General features: G+C 41.2%; 1 protein-coding gene across 1 annotated transcript; it reads left to right on the top strand.

Annotated features, from left to right (window-relative positions):
* Positions 1 to 439: 439 nt before the first annotated feature.
* On the top strand, positions 440 to 2084 carry LOC128261866 (protein snail). Its single transcript, XM_052995782.1, has one exon. The coding sequence runs from the start codon at positions 581 to 583 to the stop codon at positions 1757 to 1759; it is 1179 nt and encodes a 392-aa protein (XP_052851742.1). The 5' UTR covers positions 440 to 580; the 3' UTR covers positions 1760 to 2084.
* Positions 2085 to 16387: the final 14303 nt, after the last annotated feature.

Below are 16387 nucleotides of genomic sequence, written 5' to 3'. Positions count from 1 at the left end.
GGCTAGGGAAACGATAGTGTAACTTGCATTCCGAACCTGCAGGAGTTATTACGGGTGGGTTGTGCACATTGTGGATATCCCGGGAAATTGGAGAGCCAGCAGAGCTGTCATAACTTATAGGGGGATCGGAATCGAGATCGGGATTCCTGGGAGGGTGCGCCTGCGCCTGCTCTTCCGAGAGAGGGAGAAAGGTAGACAAATGGAGAGAAAGAGAGAGCAGGTAGTGAGGGAAATACGCAATAAGGGTATGGGAAAAGTACTATTGTTGTTGTTGTTGTTGTTGCGCTAGGTAGCAGCGCACACGTGTGTGTGCTGTATATTGTTGTTGTTGTCGAAGAAGAACCACCACCAAATGGCGGCAGCGACGTCGGCAGAGGCGGCGCAGAGCTCGGGGTATAAAAGAGCGTGCTCGACACTCGACCTGTCACAGCCACCTCAGCTCTCGTTGAGTACGCAACCACCGCTCTATAACTCGAACTCGATCTCGAACTCAAACATCCGATCCCTCTCGATATATATACAATACACTGATCTCGATCAGTGCCGGAAATTAAAACTTAAACGCTGACAAACTTTGAAAATGGCCGCCAACTACAAGAGCTGCCCGCTGAAGAAGCGCCCCATTGTCTTCGTGGAGGAGCGTCTGCCGCAAACGGAGGCCTTGGCTCTGACCAAGGACTCGCAGTTTGCCCAAGATGAGCCACAGGATCTTTCGTTGAAAAGGGGACGCGAAGAGGAGTCTCAGGATTACGCCGAACAGCCCGAACCGAAACGTGACTATGTGCTGAATCTGTCGAAGACACCGGAAAGGATCTCCAACTCGTCGTGCCTGCTGTCGCCGCCGGCGGAAGCCCAGGATTACCAGCCCACCGACATCCATATGCGTGGCCTGACGGCAGGAACTACGGGTTACACCACCACCAGCACCTTGGTTAATCCCTTCCAGTCCGCCTTTGTGATGGCCGCCGGCTGCAATCCCATCTCGGCGCTGTGGAGCAGCTACCAGCCCCACTTGGCCGCCTATCCCTCGCCGGCCAGCTCGATGGCCAGCTCGATGGCCTCACCCCAGTCGGTGTACAGCTATCACCAGCAGATGACGCCGCCTTCCAGTCCGGGATCCGATCTGGAAGCCGGCTCCGAGCCGGAGGATCTGTCCGTGAGGAACGACATTCCGCTGCCGGCTCTGTTCCACCTCTTTGACGAGGCCAAGTCGAGCAGCAGTGGAGCGAGTGTGAGCAGCTCCTCGGGATACTCCTACTCGCCGGCCATGAGTGCCTCGTCGGCCAGTGTGGCGGCCAATCATGCCAAGAACTACCGCTTCAAGTGCGACGAGTGCCAGAAGATGTACTCCACATCGATGGGTCTGTCTAAGCACCGCCAGTTCCACTGTCCGGCGGCCGAGTGCAATCAGGAGAAGAAGACGCACTCCTGCGAGGAGTGCGGCAAGCTGTACACCACCATCGGCGCACTGAAGATGCACATCCGCACCCACACGCTGCCCTGCAAGTGCCCCATCTGCGGCAAGGCCTTCTCGCGGCCATGGCTGCTCCAGGGCCACATCCGCACCCACACCGGCGAGAAGCCCTTCCAGTGCCCCGACTGCCCGCGATCCTTTGCCGACCGCTCCAACCTGCGGGCCCATCAGCAGACCCACGTGGACGTGAAGAAGTACGCCTGCCAGGTGTGCCACAAGTCCTTCTCGCGGATGTCGCTCCTGAACAAGCACTCCAGCTCCAACTGCACCATCACCATTGCGTAGGATTCTCAACGCTAGAACCCATTGGCAAACACTCAACACACACACATTCCGCTGGCGAAGACCAAACAAACAGACAATAACTAAGATTAGCTTGTACTAAGTCGATTCGGTTTTGGTGCTACTATTATTATATTTATTTCAGTCGTAGTTTCGTAGGCTAAGATCATGTATATTGCCTCATTGTCACACGCAGCATTTGACCAAATCTATTCATTTAATTATTATCCTTATTTATGTATGCTCACTACTGTTAAGCCAACTGTTGTTAAGATTATTCCTAGTTTTAAGCGAATGAATATTTTTATAAAAATAAAACAAATCGGAAAAGAAATTTTAACAGTCTTTATTTTTCAACACTTGAAAATCTTTACAGGCAAAAATATAAAAAAAAAAACGATTAAAAATTCAAGTTAATGGCTAACAAAAAGTCTTTATTTAAGTCGTCAAAAATAAAAGCCAATTTAATGGCGATTTTTATTAAAATTAAATTTTTATTATAAATATAAAAATAGAAAACTAATTTCTCTGTTTAGAAACATATTTTCACATTTCTATTCGAATAATTAACAGGAAACCAAACATCCGCATTTTGGGGACCTTTCCCTGCTCAAATTTTGTGACAATTTCCGCCAACCCTCTCGGAAAACAGGAATCACAACAATAGCAATATCGAATTCTCGGAGAAAACACCTTTGGCATGTGCAAACAGGGAACCGATTTGTCATACACTTTCCATTTCGGGGACTTCCTTTTAACCCGCCCCCAATAATATCAATTCATATCAGTCCCCGATTTGCACCTTTTGCCAATGCAAATATTTAATTAGCTGGCACTGCCGACACCGTTCCACGTTTTTCTTTACGAACAATCCTTTGCCAGCATATTTGCCGAGCGGATCTCGGCGCATGCGTCCCGAGTCCCAAAGGACACTAAAGGACTAAGGACTTGCGGACTGCAGGTGATAAACGTAGCGACGGCTTCTTATCGAGTGCTGATTGACATGGCAGACGGTAGTTGAGGTCCTGATTGGATTGGATTACCATCGAAGCATGCTCTGAACCGAGAACCCATCGAGGCTTATCTGAATGTTTGATTAGAGCCGTGTGGTGATAAGACTCCAGGTCGGACAGGTATGAAATATAAGTCCCAGATATGGGTGGATTCCCCAGCTTGGGCACGTACTCAAAATTCACTAATAACGATAAGAGTGTTTAGACTTTAAAAGCTTGATGCTAACACAACAGGAAGTAAAAATTGTGGAGTAATTTTAAATTTATAATTAAACAATCTGTACAATGTTGTTAAAAAATTGTAAACCTAACCAGTACTAGAAATTAAATTGTTTTTATAAATTATTTAAATAAATTACCAAAATCAAAACAATAACCCAAATACTTTTTGTTGAAGTTAAAAAATAAATGGCACAAATCAAACATTAAATTTACTGTTTTATGTTTCAACTATTCTCTTGTTCAACCAAATACTTAACCTTTTTAAATACTAATTCTTCTTTTAAAATGTTTTTCGATTTAAACGAGTACTATTTTTTGCCCCAATAAGTGTGGTTCAGTTTTTATATTTCATGAAAAATCTTTTAAAACCTTCTGTGTATTTGTATTTTTGAACTGTTTCATTTTTAAAAATTTTATAAATTATGTTTAAACAATTGTTGCCACACAATAAATATTAAGTAATGACAATTGTTAACTGACTGCAGACCAGCAATAATCGAATGAGGGTGTATCGGAATGGGACAAACCATTAGCGACATTTTGCTGCAGCAGCAACACCTTTTGGCCATAAATAAGTCAGCCCACAAAACGTATTCCCAGAAGGAATACAGTGCAGACAAAGGCCAATCATTCCAGTTCCTCGGTAATCAGAGCGCGTCTCTTGTGCAATTGCAAAAAACTGCAGTACAGATGCAACCGGGCACAATGCATCTCGAGGCTGAGGAAACACCTTGCGGGGAGGACAATGCCGGAGATCGAGTCCAAGGATCGATGTACCTGTCGCCCGATTGTCTGCCCAAGATCTGCTCACCCAGTGACCTACTGGGCCGACCGACTTCTGTGATGTCTTCCGCCCATTGTTGCGGCGGCATCCTTTTTCGCCATTGTCCTGCGGCTAATCACTTGAGCAGTGGGAAGCCAAGGAAAATCACAGACCACAAAAGTCAGCCGCTCATTGCGCTCGGATGAATGCAAATCCCGCGCCGGGAATCGATCCGATCCCAGCCTGAGCCACCTGAGATCGGGGACTTACTCCCCATTAGTCCGGCAACGCGATAACAAATTGCAATTGACAAAGCAAACGAGATGCGATCGATGGAAGCCTCGAATGGGATGCGATTCCGATTTCGATTCCGCGGCCCATTCCATGCCATACAAATCGATGGCGGGCCGCGATACAAGCTGCGGCATTTGTAATTGCCAAGCAATCCGAGGGGCAGATGAGGAGCAGGAGGAGCCAAAGGAGTCTGAGGAGCAGGAGGAGCAGGCCAGGCAATCAGCGAGCGGCGCATGTCACAGAGCGCACACAAAAACTAGAAAAGTATAGTTGTGTTGCCAAAGCCGATAAACTAGTACCCTTACCGAACTATTCCATTTTTTAGTAAAATACATTCCTTGAAACAAAATTTATTTTTGGCTTAAATTAAACAGTGAGTAGAATATAATCTTTAAGTTTAAGACCTAAGTTAATCATAATTTAATATGTAAATAATGTAAATAGGTACATATTTTGAATATTTGATATTTTTGATTTTCAATTATTAAAGTAAATTATTCTAACTCGTTCAGATCTTACTTCTAAAAAATTTTTTGTTAGACCCATTTATAAAATTTTTAATATTTTTAGATCCTTGTTCATCCGGAAAGAGCAGAATCTTAGGGATAGATATAAGTTTGTATTATTATTTACCTTTGACTATTACAAATTTCTTCCTAAAATCGCAATACCGACAGCAAAGGTATACAATAAAAAAAAAAGAAATGCCAGAGAGGAGGCAAGACAAAAAGCTCATGCAAAACAAACATTAGGAAATCCAATCCGAGCGCAGGCATCCAGCATCCAACATTCAGCAGCCAGCAGCCACTTAGGCAGTCACTCAGTGGAAAAGCCAGCAGTCGATGAGTGGAGGAGTCGAGGAGTTGCCAAGTCGAGGAGTATAGTGCAGGAATCGTGGACCAAGTCGTCGTTTAGGACGTCTGAGATTACGAGCGATTACGTTTTACTCCAAATTTGTATGCTGCCAGAGTTGTAATTGAAAAAGCATCAACATTAATCTTGGTACTCGCACACACATCGCCAGCCAGCTAGCCAGCCAGCCATCCAGCTAGCGATTTTCGATTTCGATTGGGAATCGGATTTCGTAAGCGGCCGGGAGATGCCAGATAAGCGGGTGTAAGTGTGGGTAAGTCTGATCCGAAAAAACTACATATTGCTTAATCGCTGCGCTGATGTGGAGCAGCAGATATGATCGGCAGATCTGCAGTCCCAGTTTGCCTCCCCGCCTCCGAAAATCCACAAACTCCAGCTCCGACAAGTGAGCGATGTGCGATCGCTTGGCATAAATCAAATCCCGGAGAGAAATTGCGCCGCCGGCTGACAGCACAGCCACGACAACTGTCCATCGCATCGCATCGCTTCGCATCGCTTCGCATCGCATTGGATCCATCCACAAATCCAGTCATTCAGCCATCCAGCGGAGCTCAACTTTATGCTTTATGCCAGGCCACATGCAAATGATCGTGCCCAGCATTCGACACCGGCCTGCGGACCGCGGATGGCAACCTGTCAGCGATCAGCGACCTTAACTGTAAAGCCAGTCGCAGACCGCATAGGTTCTATTCCCCACACTTAAAAAAGTGGGGCTTTAATTGCAAACTCATTAGGCAAATGTATAACAAAACCTTTAAATTACTAAGAACAAAGCTTAAACTTTTAAGGGGTCTAAGGATATTTTGTTGATCTGATATAAATTATAATAAAATAATAATAATAATATAATAAAACTATGTTGATTCAATTTTTGTGTTATTTTTCTCAAATACTATTTGCAAAGTAAATTAATAATTATTCTACAATTTTGGTTTAAAGCAAGTACATTCTTTCATTTACGATTTAAGATTATGATATAAATAAAAATGTTTCGATTGTATTATTTATTATTTAAAAAAAACCTAGATAGCCAAACTCCCTAAATTAAAAATAAAAATGCTTAATTTTAGAAAAAACTGACCTAAAACTGACCTAGTAGCTATATATAATATATGTATTTTTAGGTATTTGTTTTCTAACTATATATGGCAGGTCATGTTTTGGTCATTAATCAAATTAAGGAGTTTTATAAAATTAAGGAATTTTGATTGCTGAGTGTTTGACTAAACCAAATAGTTCAAAAGTTTATTTTGCTTTGTCTTTCCCTTTAACAACTTTGTTTAGTTTTTATTTAAACATTTTATTTTAGATTGTTAAAATTCTTTCTTTGTTAAAGTCTTTCTCTTTTTTGTAACTCCTATGGATTTTTTCGCAGTGCATTCTTGAGTTACATGAGCGGTGAAACCTGGCGTTAGTAGTCGCTAAGTGCAGTCAAGAGACTGCGGACTCGAGACTCCTGTGGCCATCAACTTGATGATGAGGCAGGCAGATCGCCCAGCTGCCGCAGCTTCCCCCAGAACCCCTAGATTTCCCAGATCGCCGGATCCAAAGCACCTCCCATAACCCAGGCACCATCTCTTAACCCCCTCGTGGTCTTCGTGCCGTGCCTGGACTGCTGTAGATCGGCGAGCGTTGATAAATGTTGTTACTTGTCGTTGGATGGTCTTCTGAGTTGTCGACAAGCCCGATCGATGGGTGGTTATAGTTGAGATCTCGCTCTGTGTTTGCTAGGCCCATCATCCCGAGATCAGGATTGGGATTGGAATCGGAATCGGGAGAGGGAATGGGAAAGGGGCCACGATCGCCCCAGGGCTGGCCCACTGATTGCCAATGCCGGTGACATGTTCGCCAAATGGTTAATTGTGGTTATGATTTGGTCTTGTCTCCGCTTAATTAGTCGCCTTATATGCCACACTAAAATTACCTTCACTTCCTGCTTGACATCTGCGATCATCTGCAATCATCTGCGGCTCATCTGCAATTTGAATTTCCCAAGGGCCACGATCCAGGTATAAATATTGCATAAAGTACAGTCAAAGGGTAGAAAGTAGCGCTCCCCCCTTTCTCCCATTCCGGTCATATCCGATTCGTTAATTTGCAGGCAAATCGATTCGATTCGATTCCAATCGAATCCACTCCACTCCTCTCCAATCCGATCCCATCCAGAGCTCACTTCGCCCAGCGATTGCATCTACTTGACACACATCGCACGCAAATCGATGCGGTAGCATTTACAAATATACCATATATCGAGGGGGAATTGTACTCCACCCGCCGATTCCTCTCGGAAATTTACAAAAGATGCGACTCGGTGTCCAAAAATAGCCAGCTCCCTTCGCCGGCTTGATGACGATGCTCCACTATGCCTATGCCGAAAAATGATTTATGCATGCGACTTTCCCCAGCTTCATTCATCTGGGCCTACTTTTTCGTGTCGCCGTGTATTAGAAACAGCCTAGATGACCCTTAAAAATTGAAATAAGTCTGCATTTCACAACAGAGTTCATTGCCCACCATCACAAGGTTTTTTAAGACTGTCATAAAATGTTGGGATTTATTTCAAGTTTTCAAGATAAAAGGCACAGCACTTGAACAAATTTGACAGAGAGATAAAATTAAAAAAGTTTATAAAAAGTATATAAAAAGTTTTGAATTTAATATTGCCATTTACGTATCTAAGTCTATATAAAAATTATTAAAGTCAAGTCAGATAAGAAAATAAATATTATAAAACAATTTAAAATTTAAATACATGTTTGCATTAAAGGATTATTTGTTTCACAATTTTATATAAATATTTCTACAGCCTCAACTCAATCGAAAATCTTTGAAAACATTTGCTCAAGAACTTTGTACAACGACAGAAGACTCACGTGACGAACTGTGGAATCCAGAGTCTGGATCACATGTAGTAGACAATCGCTAGCTGGATATGCAAATGGACCGGGGAATCTATGATAGCTCCCCAATAGAATGACGTACCCAGATCGATCGAATGAAATATGCATGAGGAGAAAGACTTTCTTCCGTTTCCGCCATAAAGAGCGATCTGAAGTGCATTAAACGAGCCGTTCGATACGACAATACGACGATACAGAAGTGTTGGCAACACTCCATAAACTAACAGATTGTAAACGCCGGGCAATTAACTTTATCTCGGGGCGAGACGCACAACTGTCGGCTTGAACCGCCGTCTGGTTATCATCGGACTACGTTTACCTGTTCTGATTTGAACGCTGAAAGTGAAACCGTAAATTCGGTTCCCGAGGGTCCAATGCGCGTCTTCCTTTTGGCTATCAAATCAGACATCAGGTGGCAGGACTACTTCCATTCAGCGGCCAGTCTGTTGGTGTAGACATCAGCGCTGCCATTTTGGCTATCTTCTGGTGGATATGTTCAAATTTTAAGTAATTAAACATGTCCAAAATATATAACTTAAATAAATACATACTTATTGTTATTTATAACAAAACTTAATTCACAAAAATTAGGATCCTTTTTGAATAACAATTAAAAGTTCATATTATAAATTGTAGAAAATATGTAATTTGTAGGAACTTAAATACTTTGAAAATTATATTATTTCTGCAGAAAAAAAAATCATATATTTCTTGTCATACATTTAAAATAGCTTTTTTTTTAATACCACAATTTAGTTTTATAAAATGATGTGATAGCAAGGAACTAAAATGAAAATAATTAAATATTATTATTTCAGCTGATAAAAACTATATTTTTGTAGTACATTAAGATAAGCTTAGCTATTTTAACTACCCGTATTTACCGCCAATCATAACCCATTATGGGCAGCACTGCTCGTCGGCGGTCCGCTGATCACATTTTGGTCAGCTCGTAATTAATTCCAGCACTGCCCAAAATAGATACATCTTCGGAAGGCACCATATGGCATGGCTGGCCGTCCTGTCCGCCCCGCAAACAATGTCGATAGGGCTCGCCGCTCCCGACCCGCTTTATATAGTATAGTTAGTGGCAATTAACACGACACGCTCATGTCCACGTCCTTCGTGTGCCGTTCGTGTGCTGCGCCGGCTCACTCACTTTTCATCAATTTCTCGGGCCCACAACAGTTGGCCAAATGCCCCTTTTTGACCAAACGGCCAGCGGTCGGCCGGCAGTTTTCCCTAATGAATTCATTCGCTTCACTTTCTGGCCATAATCGGGGGTTCATTATCCTGAGCGCTACACTTCTGATGTTCTGATGTTCTGATGTTTGGATGTTCCGATGTGCAGTTGCAACCCCCCGGATCGAGTTTTTGGAAATGGTAAAAGGATTGAGAATTCTTTGAAATTTATTGGGTGTGTCCGGCATATTATTCCTTGTTTGGTCCTTCTGCGGACGCATATTTCAGAACATTCTGATGGTGTTTTGATAAGCGGTTAGACTCGGAATCCGACCGCGATTAATCAAAAAAGGAGCCACTTTTTTAAAATTCAAAAAGGGTTTTTATATTATCCATTTACATACGAAAGAGTAATTAATTAGCAATCATACTAAATTATGAGGTTTTTGTAGTCCACAGCTATTAGTTTTTTCAAAAAAATAAATATATTTTAAGCTGACTACTTATAAGCTAGACAGTTTGGTTATTCTTATTAAATATGGTTTTCTTGATGCATTTAAGTATATATTGGTTGACAATCGCAACCTGAAAATAAGAGCACTTCATGTTTGCCATTTACATATGAAAAGCTTAATTAATTAGCACTCGCTCGCTTAGCCCTGACAATTTGCATTAACCTGCAGGCAGAACCAATGCTAAACGGAACCAACTGCCGTAAATCAGCTCGAATCGAAGTTATATAGCCACCCACATGAGTCGGCCGACAACTGGCGCCAGTCTTCTGTTCCGACTCCGATTCGCGTGCTGTTCTTAGCATTTTCAAGACCCCGCCGCATTTTCAATTAAAATTCAAATTGATGCAAACAAGTGGCCAAGCCCAGAACCGAGGGGCCCCAATACCCAGATTCAGATTCAACTCCAAGTCCAAGTCCAAGCCTCCTCGCGCATTAACAAATTGAAATTTAAAATGTTCCAATGCACCAATGCACCCACGCCCCCGAGCTCGAAGCTCTGGCTGCCCAACTGATTTCTTTATTTCAGCGACTTTGCATAAAAATTATGAGAATGCAGTGCATATGTTTTCATTTTCTTGCCACCGATCCGAAAGAGACGTCGAATCTGTCAGAGATGGCGTCGCTGGTGACGCCCGATAGTATCGCCACTTCAATGGAGCTTTTCAATGGCCCCGGGTTCTCGATCCGCGGTCCCTATAGAGTCCCCCATATAGTTCAATGCCAGAGCTTGGATATCATTGCCACCAATCTGGCGGTGGATTAATTGTCATGTGCGAAAAGTGAATGAAACTGGCGCCAAGGACTGAAGGAGTTCCGTCTTTGATTTATTTTCCAATTTAAAGTTGTCTACAATAAATATGAACAAAGATAACAAGTTCCTCAAAATTAGTTTTTTTATAGAATTTTTAAGTAACGATTTTCTATCATGACAATAAAGTATAAGACTTAGTTTATATACATTTTATTTTTGATTAAGAGAAAATGTTGTTTCCATGATTGTTTACTACTACAACGTTTTATTTATTGTCTCAGTTTTATTAATTTTTTTTGAGGAAACATAATTGAGCAGAGTTGAGCTTGAGTTGAACATTAAATTATAGGGCTTAGTTTATATAAATTTTTTTGGCCTTGTAGATAATTTAGTTTCCTTAACTGTACATTACTCCTGATACTTTGTTGTCTTACTTTTAATAATTTTTTTAAAGGAAATATCATTTAACAGAGTTCGTACATTTCCTTACTCCAAAGATGTTCAAAATGTAAACGAATTTTATATGTATATGTTTTTGGTTTAAGTGTGTAATGCATGGTTCACTTCGCTGCCATTTTCCTACCCATCCACCTTACACATCTCCCCCGAGGTCTTCTGCTTTTCGACTCTCACGTGCACTTTCAATTGCCGGATGGACAGACCCATTGGAACCACACCCAGTTCACCAACTCAACCACCTTACCGCATTACGTATGAACTCCTTTTCGCTGGCATTCGTGCTTTTCAGTCGGCCACCCTCTGGACTTGGGAGTTGGCATTTCCTAGTCTTGCGGGCGGGCGGTCAAAAGCCTTCCTGGAATTAAGTTACAGCAAGTGCGAGGCCCACTCCTCTCTGGGAACCCCCGCCCCCTTATCAACCCCCTTTTCTGGGGGACATCGAACAGCGACCATGTGGCAACTGGCCGGCCATAATGCAACATGACATGCGCCGCATGTGCAGCAACACAGCCACAGAGTCGCGGGCCGAGTTGCAAATATGAGTTCATTATTTAAACGTTGACCAAAAAACAAATTGACAAGTAAATGCGGCACATGGTCGGCTCGTTTTGGCTTTTTCTTTGGTCATACACCAGCAGAAAAGTGCATAAGCTGATGGATCTAGTTTTTAAATATTTGTTCAAAGGAAAAAAATTTAACTTTACTTGAATTAAAAGTGGAACAGAAAGGTATTTTCATCTGAAGATTTTATGCCATTTTTAAAAAATATATAAATAAGTAAAAATTGATTTCCTTACAAGTTAGAATGCCTTTTAACAAGGGGAACCCTGACTACTTTAATTCACCATTGTCTTAAACAAATTTAATAACTTTTCAATCTTTTCTTGAGTGCACACTTGCTTGGGTTGGGTTCAGTGGAGTTCGCTGCAGTGGGTTCCTAGGTGGGTTTTACTCCTTCTGCTCCAATAGATGCGGATGATGTTGCGCACATGCGACGCTCTGGTTATTGTTGTTGCTGCACACAGATCAGCGTCATCAACGCGTACACATTCTGCTCATAAGCGACTTGGCCGCTCGCTGGCATCGGACATCAAAGAAATTCGCAGCAGGCCGACGAGCGCCACGCACTGCGCCAACTTTGGTGGTGCTGGCTTGATCTTTGGCCGGACCGCACCACACTGCACCACAACGCACCACAGTGGAGCGGACCTGGTCGGGATGGGACGGAACGAAAAGCACTTCCCACTTGTTGGGCCCAAAGCACTGCGAAATATTTTGTTTTTTAATAAAAACTTGTGAAAAATAGAAGATTTAATTATATTCAACGTTTTTAATGATTAATTAATAGTTAACAAAATCATGTAATTTTCGTATCCCAAATATCATTAACTTTTTAGTTAGTGAGGAAATTTTAAAGAAAATTGAACTACTTTTTTTGGTAAGCTTTGTCAATTTAAAATTCTAAATTTATTAATATATAAAAAACTTTTAAATGTCCTCACAAGCAAATGTTGCCATGTTCATAAAAACTCTCGTTGCTAAAATTTTAATAAAATAAACTTTAAAATTATAATAAAACATAATTTTTTTGTTTTAATTTAAAAACGAAGCCTTTTTTCAAGTGTTTTCGCCTCACTGGTTTCAAAGTTAGCGTCTTCGAAAGTCGCCTGCAACGTCATAGGCCCAACTTGTTAACGCTTTTGGCCTACACAGTGTTAGCTTGCGCCTCGATAGAGAGGGTCCTTGCAGGGCGGCGAGGGAAGGGGGTGAGGAGGGGCCTCGCCCGCTGCGACTTTGTTGTCGTTGTCGTTGTTAATGATGCCTTATAATGCCAGAGCGCCTGATTTGCCACAATTTATTATGAAAAATCGTAATAATCTCGGCGATTTTCTGAACCCACAAGACGCATTTGTCTTTGGCGGCGCTTATCTTCCGCCGGCTGCGACTCCTCGGACTCTTGGCCATCCGTCAGCGTCGTCGATAGCTGGCTAATGCTCCGGCTTAGCCCGTGGCTTTGGCTATGACTCTGGGCCTCGGCCCGACGACTTGTGGTAACATGAGACCAGACCTGGCCCCAGTCAGTCCAGTTGCTCCTCCTCCTCCTCTGTGAGCGTGTCATATTGGCGTTTCCTTTTCGCGGGCGACGCCCACGTCTCCTCCGAAATCGTTTCCAAATTGATTTTTGCCGTCAAATTTGCACAGCTTGCCGTGGAGATCTTCCAATGGCAGGTCCTCCCACAGCAGTGTTGTGGAAAATATATACAAAAAATATAAATAACTAAAAAGTAATTTAAGAAAATATTACAATTTACTTAACAGAGAAAAGATTTTATAAAAATTTGTTTTAAGCAAGTGAGACATTTACTTGAATACTTTTGTACAAAGAAAATAATATTTAAATAAAATAAAATAATAAAACAATTTTTTTTTTATTTTTTCAAGTACATTTAAAAATATTAGATTTCAAAACAATTTTAAAAGGATTCTTAAGAATCTAAATTTCTGCCATAAAGAAGCTAAGAAGTCATCATCAGTTCCTTTTCAGGGATGGGGGCGAAAAATCGCCAGAGACGGGGGTCTGATAAAGAACGACCTCCTATTGGGTTTTTCAGCCCACGCCTCTGATCGCTTATGCCGCGCTTGTTGTCATCGCAAAATGTTACTAATAGTCGGAAATTACAAGCCAATAATCGTATGTTTGAGCAGCTCTCTATGGCTGCCTCCATCTCTCTCGTTTGCCATCTTGCCTCTCTTTCTGAGTAGGTGTCTCCTGTGCGTCGGGACATTCTTTTGATAAATGATCTCGGGCCAAGTCAAAGCCAATTGGAGCCCGTTAACTCTTGGCCAGGGATCATATTTTATGCTTAAGTTGGCATATAACTAATCAAATTCAACTGCAAGCCGATGCGATACTGCAGACATGTGAAAGAGAAACCTAATGGGAAATATTTGTATATACCGGAAAAAGTAACAACTCAAAGCGATTTCCATCCCAAGTACTTTCCTTTTATGATTAACTTTAATTAAATATATTTTTATGCTTTCCAAGCTTTCAGGAATATAATATAATCATGTGAAAGACAAGAGGAACATTTTGTTATAATTGAATTGCAATTAAAAATAATAATCGATAGAGCTGATTGTTCAAAACGCTAACGAGGATTCCCCTGCCATTAAACGCAGATCAACAATCAGCAACAAGTTAATCGATTCAAGACAAATTGAAATGCACAACTCTTAGGGAAAAACACGCGCAGCGGCAGATAAAAACTTTGACCAATTGATAACTGGCTGGGCAGCCACATGAAAATAGAAAAATGTTTATCTGCTAAATGCAACAAAGGTGTTTGCACATGTCCAAGCAAATAAAAGCCGGGCGCCGGCTTATTCCGATAGTGACCAGCATTTTATCCATGGCCAGTGGAACGTGCGACGCTGGCCAGCAGGATAATGCAAATAAATTCACTGGCCAACCGTTGGGCAAACAAATTGCCAAGAGACGGAGATGGAGACGGAGACCCAGTCGAAGTCGCAGTCGCACAGTTTCAGTCCCAATCGCAATCCCAGTCACATTGGACCCGGCCCGGCCACATGCAAAATCAAGATAAACGCTTTAATTGAGATTAAATTCATAATTACGATCGCACGGGCGACACTTTTATGGTGTTCTTTAATTAAAGTTTCTGCCGTTTTGCCGTTTTGTCGTTGCAGTTTCCTTTTTTTTTTTTTCTTAGCCTTTTTGCCGCTGCCGAGTCGCGGGACAAGAAATTTGAAACGCGCTTAGACCAGAAACTTGCCCTGCAGCCACAGATCCGTCCAGCTCAGCTCTGTGCAGGATACACTTAAAAAAAAATGTTAGGCTTCCAAAATATTAGTCAGCTGAAACCATTTTATTTTAACTTATAAAATATAAAATTTCTTTAAAGTTATATGTCTATTAATAGCAAAACCCCGTTTTAAATGATATTTTTAAAGGATGTTTGGGATAAAATAAATAATATTCATATTTTAGTATAGTAAGAAGTCTTATTGCAACCCCTCACAAACGCAAAACATTATATGCTTTTTTTAAAGGTTCATTTTTTTTTTTTGATGTCTTAATATATTTGTAAGTTAAGATAACGCTATATAAAACCACTTTTTGATTGTACAAAATAAGAAGCTTATAAACTAATTTTTTTTAAATTATTAATTTAATAAACAAAGTTTTCCAATTTCATATTTAAGAATATTTTTCTTGTCTCTAAATTCTATGCTTTCAATGTAACACTATTTTAGCTTTAATATATGCAATAAAAATAGTTTTAATTGTTTTTTTTAGAGCTTTCATAAAGATTTTGATATAACTAAAACGATATTTGATTTTTCAAGTGCAATTCCCTGGAAAGGTGTTGAGTAATTTTTGTTTTTTCTTAACTCTGGGTATCGCCGCGCGCGCAACTTTTTCGCTGATTGAAATCGCAGTCGCTGATCACATAAATTGCCAGATTTTCGGTTTACATGACAGTGCTCCCGCCTCCGCCCCCTCGCATTTTCCCGGACGCATAATTGCATTGTGCGGCGTGTGTAATTGAAATTAATATGAGTGTATTACCACAGCTGGAATGACGTATTTTTATGTAGGTAAATTTAACGCCCAAGACCCGGGCAATAATTAAGCAATTTAAGCGGATTGAATTTTATACTTGGTGATTTATGGTAGCGCTGGCAGGGGTTAAGAGGTGTCACGATAAGTTAGGAAAACGTTTGCCATGCATGGGCTATCTGGAATAGCCACAAATCCTGGACTTATAGAGGCTTCAGATCAGTTAGGATTGGAATTAACATAAAAGGGCTGGCTGGCAGCTGTGTGCGTGTGTGATCCTCATATTTGACCATTACTCATCACGCTGATAAATCTGAAAGGCCCCCACTGGAGCCACAAATGATTTCCCACACACCCAGGAAAGACCAGAGTGTTCTTGGCTAATCGAATGCTTAAATTCATGGCGATCGGGTGATAAGGAAGCTATACACTGGAAAAAATTGTTTTCATAAAATGTTTCGTTTATATATAAATTAAAAAGTCTAAGTAAACATTTTTAAAATGTCAATGTACAACTCTTAAGAAAAAGCAACTCTTAAGTATAAGTCAAATATTAAACATATTTAAATATATACTTTAATACATAAGTATTTTAATAACACAATTTTATAATGATTTTTAAAAGCTCCTATTGACTCACAAAGCGATATGAAATAGTTAACAATATTAGTATTTACCAGAGAACTTTAGTTATTTACTGTGTAACCTTTGGTAGCCCAAAAGCTTCGCTTGCGACAGCAATTCATTTGAGACAATTAAATGGCCCTCCTAATGATGATGCCACAGCCTTAGAAAGATATGGAGACAGACAGAGAGACAGACAGACAGACCGGACCAATAGATAAGGCATTAAAAAGCAATTATGACGACAAATCTGTAAACATACGGCACAGGCGTCGATCGTTTAATGGCGGACTTAACGCAACATTTAGAAGGTAATAAAATCGAGGCGGGCGCCATTCGGTAGGAAAAATCCAGAGGAGCAGCAACCCAAGTCAAAGTTGCATTAACATAAAAATGTCATAAGGTTTACGGCGGAGATGCGCTTAGCCAGATCGATCGGATAGATATAGC

This window comes from Drosophila gunungcola, unplaced genomic scaffold (assembly GCF_025200985.1).
Source record: "Drosophila gunungcola strain Sukarami unplaced genomic scaffold, Dgunungcola_SK_2 000001F, whole genome shotgun sequence".
Taxonomy (NCBI): Eukaryota; Metazoa; Arthropoda; class Insecta; order Diptera; family Drosophilidae; genus Drosophila; species Drosophila gunungcola.
This window is presented reverse-complemented; position numbering and strand designations above follow the sequence as displayed.

Bases quoted from the DNA above. Each gene is read 5' to 3' on its own strand.
- LOC128261866 (XM_052995782.1), top strand. From the start codon at position 581: ATGGCCGCCAACTACAAGAGCTGCCCGCTGAAGAAGCGCCCCATTGTC.